The following is a 14587-nucleotide window of genomic DNA, read 5'->3' as shown; positions in this document are numbered from 1 at the left end:
TCCCCATCCTGTCAGACTGGCATCCATGGTCACAATCTCCCAGGACGGTCGCAAGAAAGATGTCCCCATGGACAGTTGCTCCGGACGAATCCACCAAGAGAGGGAGTTCCGAGTCCAAGCATACATGGATATCAACTGTGATAGATCTGAATTATCGCCGTTCCACTGTCTCAACATGCACAATGAAGAGGTCTAAGATGGAACCTGGTGAATGGGATGACATCTATGCTTGACACCATGAGACCTATCACCTCCATACATTGAACCACCGATGGGCTTGTGGAGGACTGAAGGGCAAGACAGGAGGACGCAAGCTTCCTGTGCCGCTGATCTGTGAGAAATATCTTCATGGACATAGAGTCTATTATCGTGCCCAGGAACTCCACCCTGTTGCTGGGAACCAGGGAACTCTTTCCTGCGATGATCTTCCAACCGTGAGATTGGAGCAGAAGAAGAAGAACCCTCGAATGATCCTCTGCGAGGCCGCGCAACGGCACCTGAACTAGGATGTCGTCCAGGTAAGGTGCCACTGCAATGCCCCTGGATCTGGCCACTGCAAGCAGCGCCCCCAGAACCTTCGTGAAGACTCTCGGGGCTGTTGCCAGACCAAAAGGAAGGGCCACAAACTTGAAGTGTTGGTCTAGAAAAGCAAATCTTAGGAACCTGAAGTGGTCCATGTGAATTGGCACATGAAGGTAAGCGTCCTTCAAGTCTACAGTTGTCATGAACTGTCCCTCTTGAACTAGTGGCAGAATAGATCTGATCCTTTACATTTTGAACAATGGAACACACAGAAACTTGTTTAAACACTTTAGGTCCAGAATCGGGCAGAACGTGCCTTCCTTCTTTGGAACCACAAAAAGGTTGGAATAGTACCCTAAACCCCTTTCTGCTAGGGGTACTGGTACGATAACCCCCGAGAGAGGTGAGATCCCTCACACACTCTAGAATGGCCACTCTCTTCTCTGGTTTTGAAGACAGGTTTGACAGGAGAAATCTGCCCTCGGGCGGATGGGATCTCAAGCCTATCCTGTAACCCTAGGAGACCACTTCTAGAACCCAAGGGTCCTGAAGCTCTTGAAATCATGCGTCTGAAAATAGAGATAATCTGCCCCCTACATGATCCGGAGACCGGTCGGGGCCACCCCTTCATGCCGATTTCGTCTTGACGAGCTTCTTGCTCTGCTTAGACTTGTTCCAAGATCCCTTGGACTAATCCGCTTTTGCGCTGGGTTGCTGGCGCTGGGCCTTGTCTGCACAAAAGGGACGAAAAGTAGATCCTTTAGGCTTAGCCTTCTTATCCTGCAGTAGGAAAGCTCCCTTGCCTCCCGTAACCGTGGATATGATCGAATCCAATCCTGTCTCCCCCTCGACCATTTCACACAGGGATTCACACCAATATGTTGCAGCTCCAGTGACCGCCGCAATGGCCACTGCCGGCTGAAAAATAAACCATGTGTGCTGAAACATTTTTCTCAACATGTTTTCCAGCTTTTTATTCGTGGGCTCTTTAAACAAAGAACTATCCTCGATGGGAATAGTCGTCCCCTTCGTGATCATAGAGATAGCCCCATCCACCTTAGGGATGCTCCCCCACAGCTCAAGCTGAGAGTCCAGAATGGGGAACAGTTTTTTAAAAGAAGAAGAAGGGGAAAAGGAAGAACCTAATTGCTCCCATTCGTTCTTAATAATATTAGCCATCTTAACGGGAACCAGGAAAGTCTGAGGTACTACCCTGTCCTCGTATACCTTGTCAAGTTTAAGAATCACAGGTTCCTCCGGTATCTTAGGTTCTGGAACCTCTAGAGTAGCAAGCACCTGCCGTAGCAGAAAGCGCAAATTCTCCATCCTAAACCTATAAACCGCCGCTGGAGGTTTAGATGACACAGACTCCGACCCAGAAGGGGCCTCTTTCGAAGAGTCGGAGTGGGCCTCGTCATCGTATATAGCCTCTGGATCTTCCATCAGCGAGCACAAACCCTGGGCCGGGCCGCTATAAGAAACCCTACGCTTGCCCTTAGCAGAACGTGGTAAGGCATGGATCACTTTCGAAACCGCCGATTCCAGCTGGTCCGCAAAGTCTGACGGCCAACAAATCTCTCCCGAAGGAGAATGTAGGGAACGCACCTCCTGGGATGAAGAACCCTCAGAGGTGGACGGCCCAGTAGTACTAGACATCTGTTTACATTTAACTTTATCAAGGCATGTGGAACATAGTTGAGAAGGCTGATCTACCAGAACCTCCTCACAATAAACACAGGAATTAGACTTTATTAAGGAAGGAGAGCCTTCCAACGTGTCAGAGTACTCCATCGTTTGCGAGTTTGGTTAGACTAACTTTATTTATAAAAAAGGCACCTTTATACCACCAATGGCAGGGGCACCACCTCCTAGGATCCGGACTACAGAAACAGCTACATCTCCTGCGCCACAGATCAACAAGAAGGATAGCAACACCCAGTCACATGGAACGCCTGGCAGGACCGCCCCTGCACTAGGGAAAAATACGCCACAAAATGGCCGTGCAAAGTTTCCGCAAGTAACCTGAAAGTTCCACATTGCCAGAGCCTCATCTCGTACATAACGCAGCAATGACACAATAAACAATATAATGTATAAACCCCCCCTGTTCAATAATCCACCTAGCCAGGAATATTAACCATCGATTCTGTAAAGATAAAAAGGCGCCACACTGTGACCCTGTCTTCCATGTTATCATTATAAATAAAAAATGAAACAATCTTACCAGAATCTACGCTGTGGAACAGGAACACGGCCCTTCAAGTGTGACAGGTTAGTAGCCTCACTCCTGACATGGACTTGAGTGAAGAAAGCAGGCAGGGAAACTCGTCAATGCTGATTGCTTATAGGGCTGTTAATATGAGTCGGGATGGTTTCGCAGAAAGAATCTCCCTGCATCTCCGGACTCTAACTTCGCCCAGGCTCTCACTGAGAGGCTGACAGGACTACTTAAAACTCCAGTCCGACTGCGAAGAATACTACCCTCCATAGGAGACAACTCTGAAACTCCGGAACTCCTCTGCCATCCTCCTGTGATGAAAGGCAAAGAATGACTGGGATGATGGAAGTGGGGGAGGTATTTAAGCCTTTGCCTCCTCCTGGTGGCCACGTTCTTAATTCCCAATAGTAATGAATGAAGCCGTGGACTCTCCTCCCCTTTAGATAGAAATAACCTCTTTCAATGTTAACAGAACATACAACTCACCAACTGAATTTGAGTCAATGACTAGCTCACAGAGGCACATAAGTCACACAACTGCATGGTCACTCATTAACAGTGGCGCATTTATGTTTTGTGTTGCCCTAGGCACTCAAAATTCTGCTGCCCCTCAAAGGTTTTAGGTCTTTTTCCACTTAATATTTTTTTGGGTCATTGTGTAAAATGTTTTTGTTTTGTTGTGTTTTAATAACAATTAAAAAGAAAATGGGCTAGCACAAAACTTACATACATAGTGTCCATTTCCTATTTACTCCATGGGTTCATGAATGCAGAGAAAGCTATCTATTAGTAGCTAACATACATTAGCACTGAGAGTTTATGATTAGACATCACAAGCTGATCTAAGCAGTGCACAGACACATCCAGTTTGTTATTTACTAAGACCTGCAATAAGCACTGCGCTCGCAGACCCACCACAGCTGATAAGAGGAGGCAGCATATCGGCACAAGGTCATCTCCTCCAGCCTCACCTTGGAAGCATATCCCCGGTCAAGTTTCTCACCAAGAATGCTTCCACTGCAAAAATGCTGGCAGCTCTAAATGAAGCAACGGTTTAAAGGAGCACTTCCTCTAAAGAGCGACCTTGTCTTCTTTGTAAAAGCCTGCACTTTATCGCTCACTGTACTGTATGCTGGCTTTTAGAGAGAGGATAGGACAGATGTGCTGCCCATCCCAAATCTGCTGCCCTAGGCACCGGCCTTGTTGGCCTAGGCCATAATACACCCCTGCTCATTAGTAATAATATGGCAGGCTTGGACAGGGGACACATGAATGGGCAGACCCCCTGTACATCATTAAAAACAAAGGAGCTGATTAACTAAACAATATAACTCCTTCCTTCAATTCATGCACCTTTTATTGGCACCAAACAGCATAAACAAATTAACAAATAGATTTTGTAAAGAAATCATTCATTCATTCATTTCGTCCAATCATTTATTCAGCTGTTTGTGTATCAGAAGACTTGATGAATCAGAAAAAGAGTATGCTGTTCCAGTTGACAAATACATGGACATATTGTTAATAAAGAGAAGAGGAGAGAGATGAGATTTTTAGTTTATCTTTTGCTACCTCCCCAATTAAAACATCTCTGAATCTGATCACAGGCTGTTTATATGATTATATGTAAGAGGTAATGACTATTCCAGTAATTATAAGTCAATACTTAATCTAATGTTGATGTTTCTAGCACTATATGGGCCGTACAATCATTTTACATTTTCTTGTTTGTTTGTTTTTTTTTATTACTGACTTTATTTAAAATTTTGAATGATACAAAATGAGAGACGCAGCTCCCTGATCTTTACATAGTTTTGTCAGTTGGTTTTACATGGTAATGATAATAACAAAGATACTTAGAGAGAAACAGAAGAACCTTCTTTTATTGTTATTATGAATGTAGCTTTGAATTTGTGATGAAGTTAAGTAAGAGAGAAAAGAAAGAAAGAATAATTAGGGAGGGAGAGAAAAGGGATGAAAAAAGGCTGCTTTGTATGTTGTTCAAAAGTTAACAATGTAGCTAGATTGTAAGAACTCATAGTCCTACCTGGATATGCCTGAGAAAACAGCGTGTAAGCTGAGAAACGCGTTACAACATTTTATTACATAGTGGCTATTGTTGGACCCTATGTTTTTATTTATTTTTTATTACAATTGGACACTTTTTTTTACCTGACTGAGAGCCTGAGAATCTTTTTTCTTTGGGGAAACGCCCAGAAACGGTGGTGTGCAGGATCTAAGGAACAGTGAGCTGGGACACTGAGAGTGGGCGCTGCTTCCTTTGTGAGTACCCTTTCTTACATTGTGTTTGATTGTATATTGTGTAAAACTATATTACACTAGGAGGAGCCCTTTTGTTCTTATATACTCCCATAGAACTTGCTCAAGTTGTTTGAAGTTACAAGGATCCCAGGAACAGTGAGCTGGGACACAGAGATCCCAGTAGGTGTTACTAAGCACAAGTGGGTGCTGCAACCATTGTGAGTACCTGTCTTACATTGGGTCTGACTGCATATTGTGTAAAACTTTATTACACTAGGAGGCGCCCTTTTGTTCTTGTGTATCCCCACAGAATTTGCTTAACTTTGTCTACCTTGATATAAGTACAATTTAACTACATGTATTTTTTTTTGTTTTTGTTATTTGATATTACCCTTTACGTGTTAGTTCCATAAGATTAGTTAATGTTTACTTTTGGAGGTGTTTTAACTGGTCATCAGGCTTATTGGTTTTGTGTTTGAGGTATTGTTCCCATGTGTCTAACATTTTGGAAAAGACAACTATTTTGGCATTTTTTATATAATAATATTCCTCTAATTCTAGGAATTCTGAGATCCGGTATGTCAACATATTTAAATTTGGGGCTTCTTTACTTTTCCAGTTTTTAGCTATTAAAGTGAAAGTCAATCCTAGCGTTTCTGAAACCCTAGGACTGCCTATTGAAACAAATAAAGGGGACTTTCATTTATGAAGTATAAGATACTTGATGTAGAAAGCTACTTTATGTTTCAAGCAATCACCGTTCTTAGCTGCTCAGGTAGCCCACGGCAGAACGCTCTTTGGCTTGAGAGGTGACGTTTTCACCTCTTAACCAATAGCCGTGCTGTAAATCCGGCTTGGCGCCCATGGGAGCCGGATTTACCGCACGGCTATTGGCTAAGAGGTGAAAACGTCACCTCTTAGCAAAATATTATTTTGCCGTAGGCTACTGTAGCAGCTAAGAATGGCGATCGATTGAAACAAATAAAGGAGCTTTCTACGTGAAGTATAACATACTTCATGAATGTCCCCTTTATTTGTTTCAATGGGCAATCCTAGCGTTTCAAAAATGCTAGGATTAACTTTCACTTTAAGTATTTTACACTGTTTGTCATAAAATAGAATCATTTTATATAAGGTTTGTGTTTAATTTTAGGAGGATTGTTTAGCAACCACACCAAGGGGTCTATGCAAAATTGAGTGTTTAATATTGTTTCTATTTCTGTTATAATCATTCTCCAGACGTTTTGGATTGTGTTGCACCACCACCACATGTGAGTAATAGGTGGATCTCAAACACATAAAATTTAAAATTTTGTTAATGGTCTAACCATGTTTCTGTTTTGTTCATGTTGAGAGATATAATGGTGTACTCGATGGTAGGTGAACCAGCTGTGAAAACATTTGTAACCTTTATCTATGAGGTCTGATTGTGAGATAATCTTTTCCCCAGATGTTATCATGTGTATTGTGATATCATGGATAGGCTCGTTTGACATGTTGGGTATAACATTGAGTCCTATTGTGAATTAGCCATTTTCTATAAGTGAGGTTAGAGGGGAGGGTTTAGACAATATGCTAGTGTGTTTTTGGGTTTCTCTGTGCTCCAGCATAATCTCCCCAAGTGTGGAGTGTCAGTGATTAAGTGTTCTAGCTGAACCCATCTTTTGTGGTAATAATGTATGTGCCAATCAACTATTCTTTGCAAAAAGATGGCTTGTCTGTATAAGGTTATGTTAAGTATTCCACCTTGCAGCTTGAGAGTTTGCATAATTTTGTTGTTGATTCTAGGTGGTTTTCTGTTCCAGAAAAAGTCACTAAATGACTTTTGTATACTTGGGATATAGTTTTTGGGTAATGGAATCAGTAATGTTTGGAGAATGTACAGTAGTCTGGGGAATATGTTCATTTTGAGGTAATTTATTTTGCCCATACATGATAATCTTTTTGATAACCACAAAGAAAGATCTTAGCACCTCTGATTTTGCTGTGTTTTTCTTAAAGTTAGAAAGTGAGTAGAACATTTGGAATTTTTGTAGTAATGGGGGGATATAAATTTCTGGGTCAGTGAGTGAAAAAAGTATATCGTCCACAAATAGGGACTTGACATATGATTGTGGTCCAATTTGTATACCTCTTATGTAAGGATTGTGTCTTATCTTGGTTGCTATGGTTTCAATAAAGCAAGCAAATAGGAGGTGAGAGAGCGGACAACCCTTACGAGTTCCATTAGTTATTGAAAAGGATTTTGATAGTGTTCCATTTAATAGTAATTTAGCATTGGGCTGGGAGTATAGAGAGAATATTTTATTTAGCATTTGAGGTCCAATACCCATATGTGTTAGTGTGAAACGAAGGAATTCCCAGTCAACACAGCCAAAGGCCTTTTCTGCATCTATAGACAGTAGGATTCCTCTGATTCCACTGTCTTGTATATAATGAATGAGGTTTAAGGCCCTTACTGTGTTGTCTTTAGCTTCGTGTTTTGGGATAAATCCCACCTGGTCCGATGGATTAGATCTGGTAGCATGCATTTCATAAGATTTGACAATATCTTCGCATACATTTTTACATCAGAATTTATAAGAGAAATTGGTCTAAAATGTGATGGGGAATCTAATGATTTGTTTGGCTTTGGTAGTAATATAATATGAGCTTCTAATTATCTAGGGGATAATATTTTGGATTCATCTATGTAATTAAAAAAATTTGGTGAGGTGGGGTAGTAGTTCCTCATGATCATTATGCGTTTTCTTATTGTCATGTATATATAAAGAGTGACCATAACACTTACAACTGTATTTGTATGTGTATTTTCCTTTATCTTTTCAAAGATTTCAATAATAAACAAAAAAGAGATTATAAATACTGCCCTGATGCACCCCCCCCCCCCTTTGTTGCATTCAATATCTTTCACTCTCTATTATTCTCTCTATTTTACCTGCTTTGGTTTTGACCCATGCCAGGGCTTTCCCCTCTAGCAGCTCCCACTCTTCCTTCTGGTCAGGACAGGACGTGTGAAGCCAGATGACAGCAAGGACTGTGGCCCACACTGAAGCATCAATGCTCTGGGAATCAGGAAATGAACACAGTTTCATCAGGAACATGTATAATTAAAAAACAACAGATGAGGATTTATATATGGAGATGGTTTATGTTACCACCAGCTTACTCAGTTTACAACAGTAATGACAGCAACAAGGGCTTAGCCTTCACCACAAACTACAGAGCATGGATATTCGGTAAAACATATGTAAACTTGATAGTGAACTATTTGGATCTGATAAGAAGTTTTGATATATGAAGTTATGAGAGTATATATAACTGGGAGGGTCTTCAGAATCATGGACTGAACACAAACGAGCCAACCTTGTCATAGCTTAGCCAGGATCAGACTGATATACTGCAGTACAGTTACCCACTGTGAAAGGCACTATTAAAAGAGGCTGGTTGAGTGCTTCTCTATCTGTATATAAATACATGTATAATTATAAGAGGCATGGAAAAGGCTTTTCAAGTTGGTTTTCTCAGGGGTCGGGTTAGCGCATGATCATTAAGTGTTAGGTTTTTTTTTTTTTTTTTTTTAAATTGTGCTCCATTGCAGTCTATGGGGTGAATAAGTTAACGTGGTAGTGATATCTGGAGTCCTTTAGTAAATGTGCGTCCAGTTTAACTTGTGCACAAAATTTTTACTTTCAACTTGTAATACGAGCGTTAACCTGCACAAGCAACAATTTTACTTCTGGCAGTGTTAGTGCTCGAGTGTAAAAACTTAATAGCGCTCCACTTGTAATCTAGCTCAATATGTTTAAATAGAGGTTTTTAAAAAAACGCTAATATTAATTAATGACTCGTGCAATTAATACTATCACATCATGTTGAATACTTTCATAAACAACATGTTTAAACTTCCAAACAATTGCTACAAAATATAAATGATCATGTTAAGTTTGTTTACTAAAGTCACGGTTTAAAAGAGTAAAATATGTTTAACAGTACCAAGGTTTCATTTAAAGGGATATGAAACCCACATTTTTTCTTTCATGATTTAGATAGAGTAGCAATCTTAAGCAACTTTTTAATTTACTCCTATTATCAATTTCTCTTCGTTCTCTTGCTATCTTTATTTTGCTACCAATCATTCCTGTTTTAAAAAAAAATAAAGATACAAAGAGAACAAATAAAAATTTATAATAGGCGTAAATTAGAAAGTTGCTTAAAATTGCTTCTCTATCTGAATCATGAAAGAAAAAAAATTGTCTTTCATATTCTTTTAAGAGTTCAAAAATCCTTTGAAAAGCCGCTGGAAGTGTTTTTGTATAGTTCGGAACAGCTGTGCCGAAAGTGTTAGATAAATGGGTTATAACCAGGGTCAAATGATTTGAAATGGGTTTGAATTTTAAAACCAACAAAAAAGTCATGTGATGCACTGTGAGACAAATCAGTGGAATGGAGCCATAATGACTGATTTGTTCACAGGTACAGAGTACCCTGAGTGACTGGTAAATTAGGGACAGTGACGTAGAGGAAATAACAATATGTTACATAAATAGCAACGTCAGCAGACAATAAAATGTAAACCCATGATTAGCACAAAAGTATAAAAGATTATTGTTTGCAGCAAATAAAATACCGGTGCAGGATTCTTCGCCATTATCTCCTTCTCAGATGTTCCCAAAACAGAAGCCAATTCCGAGCTTAGATTCCAGGACCCATCAGCATTCTGCAGTGATATTAATCTGTAGAGAGGAGGCGCCACCGCCTTGCGTGCTACTGAAAGAGAAATGTGCGGTGTATAACAAGGCTTACAGACAGAATCATTTCACATACTTGTGTATGCCTCTCCTAATTGGCTTACTAGCTGTGTCCTCCACAGGACTTGCTCACGAGCAGGCGTTTAGCTATTTGTTTAGTGCTTAGCTATGGTCACCGTTTTCATTGGTGGTGGTAGCTGAGATGCAAAGGCTGCATTCACACAGTTGCCGATAACAACATTATTGGCGGATGTTAAAGGGACATGAATGATACCCAAATAATGTCTTTCATGATTCAGATAGAGAATACAATAAAAAAAAGTTTACAATTTACTTCTAATATCAAATGTTCTTTGTTCTCTTGTTATTCTTTGTTGAAGAGATATCTAGATAGGTAGTGCGCACGTGTCAGTAGCACTATACAACAGGAAATAGTGCTGTATCGAGCGCTCTTGCTAATGTATAATATTGTTGCAAAACTGCTACCATATAGTTCTGCAGACACGTGCACACTCCTGAGCTTACATGCCTGCTTTTCAACAAAGAATAACAAGAAAACTAAGTGATTTTTATAATAGAAGAAGATTGGAAAAAAATAAAAAAAAAATTGGGGTTTTATGTCCCTTTAATAATTTTTTGTTAGAAAATCTTGTTGCTAACATTGTGGTGTTTGGATGAATCCCTTTGTACAAAGTCTGAGAACAAATAATCATTTGCATAAGTAAAGTAATAATGCTGATCAGTGTTAAATACATTTATATATGGGCTTGATAGGTTTACTAGGTCTGTTAGCTCAATTTTATTTTAATATAAGCAGCAAGTTGTGGTTTGGATGTCCTTTTAATACCCCCTGCTTTTGCAGGGAACAGTTGAGTCCTATAGTAGATTAGTGTTAATTTTTGTGGGGGCCTTCACTGCAAATTTGAGTTGTTCTCTCGTTGTCGTATAAGAGATAGAGAGATAGAGAGAGAGATAGACAGAGAAAGATATATATAGAGAGAGATAGACAGAGAGATATAGAGAGAGATATAGAGAGAGATAGAGAGATATATAGAGAAAGATATAGAGATATAGAGAGAGAGATAGACAGAGGGATAGAGAGAGAGATATATAGAGAAAGATATAGAGATATATAGAGAGAGATAGACAGAGGGATAGAGAGAGAGATATATAGAGAAAGATATAGAGATAGAGAGAGAGATACAGAGAGAAAGATACAGAGATATAGAGAGAGATAGACAGAGGGATAGAGAGAGAGATATAGAGAGAAAGATATAGAGATATATAGAGAGAGATAGACAGAGGGATAGAGAGAGAGATATATAGAGAAAGATATAGAGATAGAGAGAGAGATACAGAGAGAAAGATACAGAGATATAGAGAGAGATAGACGGAGGGATAGAGAGAGAGATATATAGAGAAAGATATAGAGATATAGAGAGAGAGATAGACAGAGGGATAGAGAGGGAGATATATAGAGAAAGATATAGAGATATAGAGAGAGAGAAATATATAGAGAGAAAGATAGACAGAGGGATAAAGAGAGAGATAGTCTCTTTTGTAATGTGGTTGGACTTTTGTCCGAGAATATTTGGATTTTGATCCCTGCATGGGTGATAGGTGCCTTAGCACAGGATTTTCTTAGAACCTCTTCCTTGTCTCTAAAGTTCAGCAGTTGGACGATGATATTGCTGGGGGGAGCCTTTAGTGGAGGCTTGGGCCTAAAGGCTCTGTGCGTTCTTTCAAGCAGGATCTCTTCTGCTTTGAGTGTACCTTTAATGGTTCTGAATAAGTCCTGGAGGTAGCCTGTTATGGGTGTTGGGAGAACGGATTCTGGGACTCCTCAGATGCGCAGATTGTTTCTGCAGCTGCGGTTGTCTAAGTCTTCGACTTTATCCAGAAGAGAGCTGATTGTTTCGTCTTGGGACGATATTTCTTTTATTTCCTAATGGAAGTCTGTGTGTCTATCTTCTAAGTAAGTAACCCTCTGCGCCACTTGTTGCAAGTGTTGTGAAGATCTCCGAAAAGGCCCTGCACTTCTATTAGTATGTTGTTAATGTCGTCTTTAGAGGCCAAGGATTGTAAATCTTATTTGGTTTGTTTCTTATGCATGTCTGTCATGGCTTCAAGTATTGATTTAACATGTTAGTTTTTTGTTTTTTGTTCAACTTCTTGTTAGTAGGCAAGTGTCAAGATGGAATGTTGAGGAGAGGTTGCAGGGTTTTGATGTCCTTGGCAGTGTTGTCATAGCTAGGTCTGTTCTGCTTCAAGGAGTTCCCTTTTGTTGAGATGCGATCTGCGGTCTAAAACTGAGAAAGCTGAGGGATATGAAATGAGGGTAATTGGTGTGCTCTGTGGCGTTACCTTCTGTATATGGAAGGCAGGGTGATGTTGGTTTTCACACTTTTTTCCTCTCTTTAGTCAAGCCTGAACTGTGGAGCAATGTCCGCTTAACTACTTTTATTTGCTCCTCTCTGTTATCTTGTCCCCCTTTATCCACTCCTTGGTTAGGAAAAACCTGTCCCCTGCTGTTTCTGCGCTGATGTTACCGGTATGGTAATTCAGGGACGTTGTAGTCCCTATTCAAAGTTCTAATATTTCTGTAGGCCCATTTTTTTTAGTAGTTTATTTATGTTATTTGTATTGTCTCGCCTCTAGAGTTACCTTGTCCTGTTTAGGGTGTGTATGTATGAGGGATACTGAGTAGCGGCCTACCACTTTTGCTGGCATCAACTACATGGAAGGGGTAAAAAGTAAAGTAAGGGTAAGATATAGATCTGGATGTGGTCTTGTGGAGAGGGCCCGATCTGCGCCACTGAGCGGTTCGCAATGTAGGCGTAGTGATGTCACCTGAACCCAGAGTCTCTTCTGAGTACTGAGGCAAGACCAGCCATCTTGTGGTATGACTATGTGGTCCTGGGATGCCATGTGGTGCGCCGTCTGCCACTGGGGCCAAGTGCAAGCCCGTCAGTGTTTTGTGCTCCGGTGTTGTAGGCCTTGTTTCCACCGTTGTGCAATCCGCTATGTGAGTACCGTCAGGCTCGGAAATTGAGACTCTGTGTGCAGTCCTTGTGTATATTAGGGGAGGAATGGGGAAGTGATATTCAGCATTTCTTTAATATTTAGCCTTTCTTGGGGAGAAAGACCACAGAATTGTTTTATTCTGCATCCATAGTGCTGCGTGGCCAGGCTCCGTCTCCATAAATAAATAATTCTACTTATATCTGATGATTTTGTGGTACGAGATAGAGATGATGAGAGAGAGAGAGAGAGAGAGAGAGAGAGAGAGAGAGAGAGAAGATGATGAGAGAGAGAGAGATGATGATGATGATGATGATGAGAGAGAGAGAGAGAGAGAGAGAGAGAGAGAGAGAGATGAGGAGAGAGATGATGAGAGAGAGAGAGAGAGAATAACATAAATTATGCTTACCTGATAATTTCCTTTTCTTCTGATGGAAAGAGTCCACAGCTGTATTCATTACTTTTAAGAAATAAAAACCTGGTCCAGGAGGAGGCAAAGACAACCCAGCCAAAGGCTTAAATACTCCTCCCACTCACCTCATCCCCCAGTCATTCTTCAGAGGAACAAGGAACAGTAGAAGAAATATCAGGGTGAAAGGTGCCAGAAGAATATAAGGATGCCCCACACAAAATTACGGGTTGGGAGCTGTGGACTCTTTTCATCAGAAGAAAAGGAAATTATCAGGTAAGCATAATTTATGTTTTTCTTCTTAAATGGAAAGAGTCCACAGCTGCATTCATTACTTTTGGGAAAACAATACACAAGCTATAGAGGACACTGAATGCCAAGACAGGAGGGTACAATAGGCGGCCCATACTGAGGGCACCAGGCCTGAACCTCTGCCCAAAAAAACCCCTGCTTCGTCCGAAGCCGAGAAAATTTTAAGAGGAAAAGCCCCAATAACACGGACTCACAGTTAGTCCAGAAGCCAAACTAGAGACCGGAAACAAACTCGACTGAGCCAACAGTCCTCCAGGAAACACCGTCGCCCAACAAACGATCCCCCACCGTTCATCTCCACAAATAAAGGCGACACCAGCCGAATCCCCCAAGGAAACAAGGCAAAGGAGAACCAAGGAAACCGAAAAGGTCCCCTAATACAAAAAGAACACCTCCACGAGTGAGCACAGCTCACAGAGACCCAAAGGGGCCCAAACAGGGAAAGGAGGCCATGCCTATACATAGCAAAACCTGGGATAAGACCGGGCACAGAGACAGAACAGACGTCTCCCAAATATCCTGCAACTGAAGAGGCAAAGTCCTCCCAGTGTCTGGCCATAGAATACCAAAGTATTCGACCATGAAAAAGTGTGTAATACACCCAGGTGAAAAACCCCAAGCTTCAGAACAGAGAGTCCACAACAGGATGACACAGAGGGTACTTGCGAGGAAGAAGAAGCAGTCAAGCAAGAAACAGACCGCAAAAGCAACCCCTAGACAGAGGGCACATTCCAAGCAACCTAAGTCGCCGGACCTACACACAGGTCCCTGAAAAGGGGTACACAAAACTTCAATCGAATTGAATTGAAAGGAAAATCTATACCCTAGCAGACTAAGCTTACAGGATAGCCTCAACAAAGCTCACACATCCAGAGGAGACTGCGACCCGAACGCAGTTCCCTAGACCGCTCGGCCATCCTGACCTGCAGACCCACATTCAGCTGGACCAACCCAGCCTCCGGGATCCAAGACAGGGAAACAAATGAATGCCGAAACAGGTACAAGAACGAGCGTAATGATAGCACAGCCATCCCCACAGAGCACAAGTACAACCCGACTCTGAAACAACAAGGCCATAGACCTAAGGATCTA

At 41.1% G+C, this 14587-nt stretch overlaps 1 protein-coding gene across 4 annotated transcripts in view; it reads right to left on the bottom strand.

Annotated features, from left to right (window-relative positions):
* The window catches only part of LOC128648386 (von Willebrand factor A domain-containing protein 5A), a 201716-nt gene that overhangs the window by 8712 nt on the left and 178417 nt on the right, over positions 1-14587 (bottom strand). For 3 of the 4 annotated variants that reach the window (XM_053700994.1, XM_053700993.1, XM_053700992.1), the window contains exons 17-18: positions 9633-9772; positions 7941-8067 (exon numbers count right to left, since the gene is read on the bottom strand). In XM_053700994.1, coding sequence (XP_053556969.1) covers positions 7941-8067; positions 9633-9772 — 267 coding nt within the window. The remainder of the gene's footprint in view (positions 1-7940; positions 8068-9632; positions 9773-14587) is intronic. The other variant, XM_053700995.1, reaches the window with a different exon arrangement.

The sequence above is a fragment of the Bombina bombina genome, chromosome 2, assembly GCF_027579735.1.
Source record: "Bombina bombina isolate aBomBom1 chromosome 2, aBomBom1.pri, whole genome shotgun sequence".
NCBI classification, from domain to species: domain Eukaryota; kingdom Metazoa; phylum Chordata; class Amphibia; order Anura; family Bombinatoridae; genus Bombina; species Bombina bombina.
This window is presented reverse-complemented; position numbering and strand designations above follow the sequence as displayed.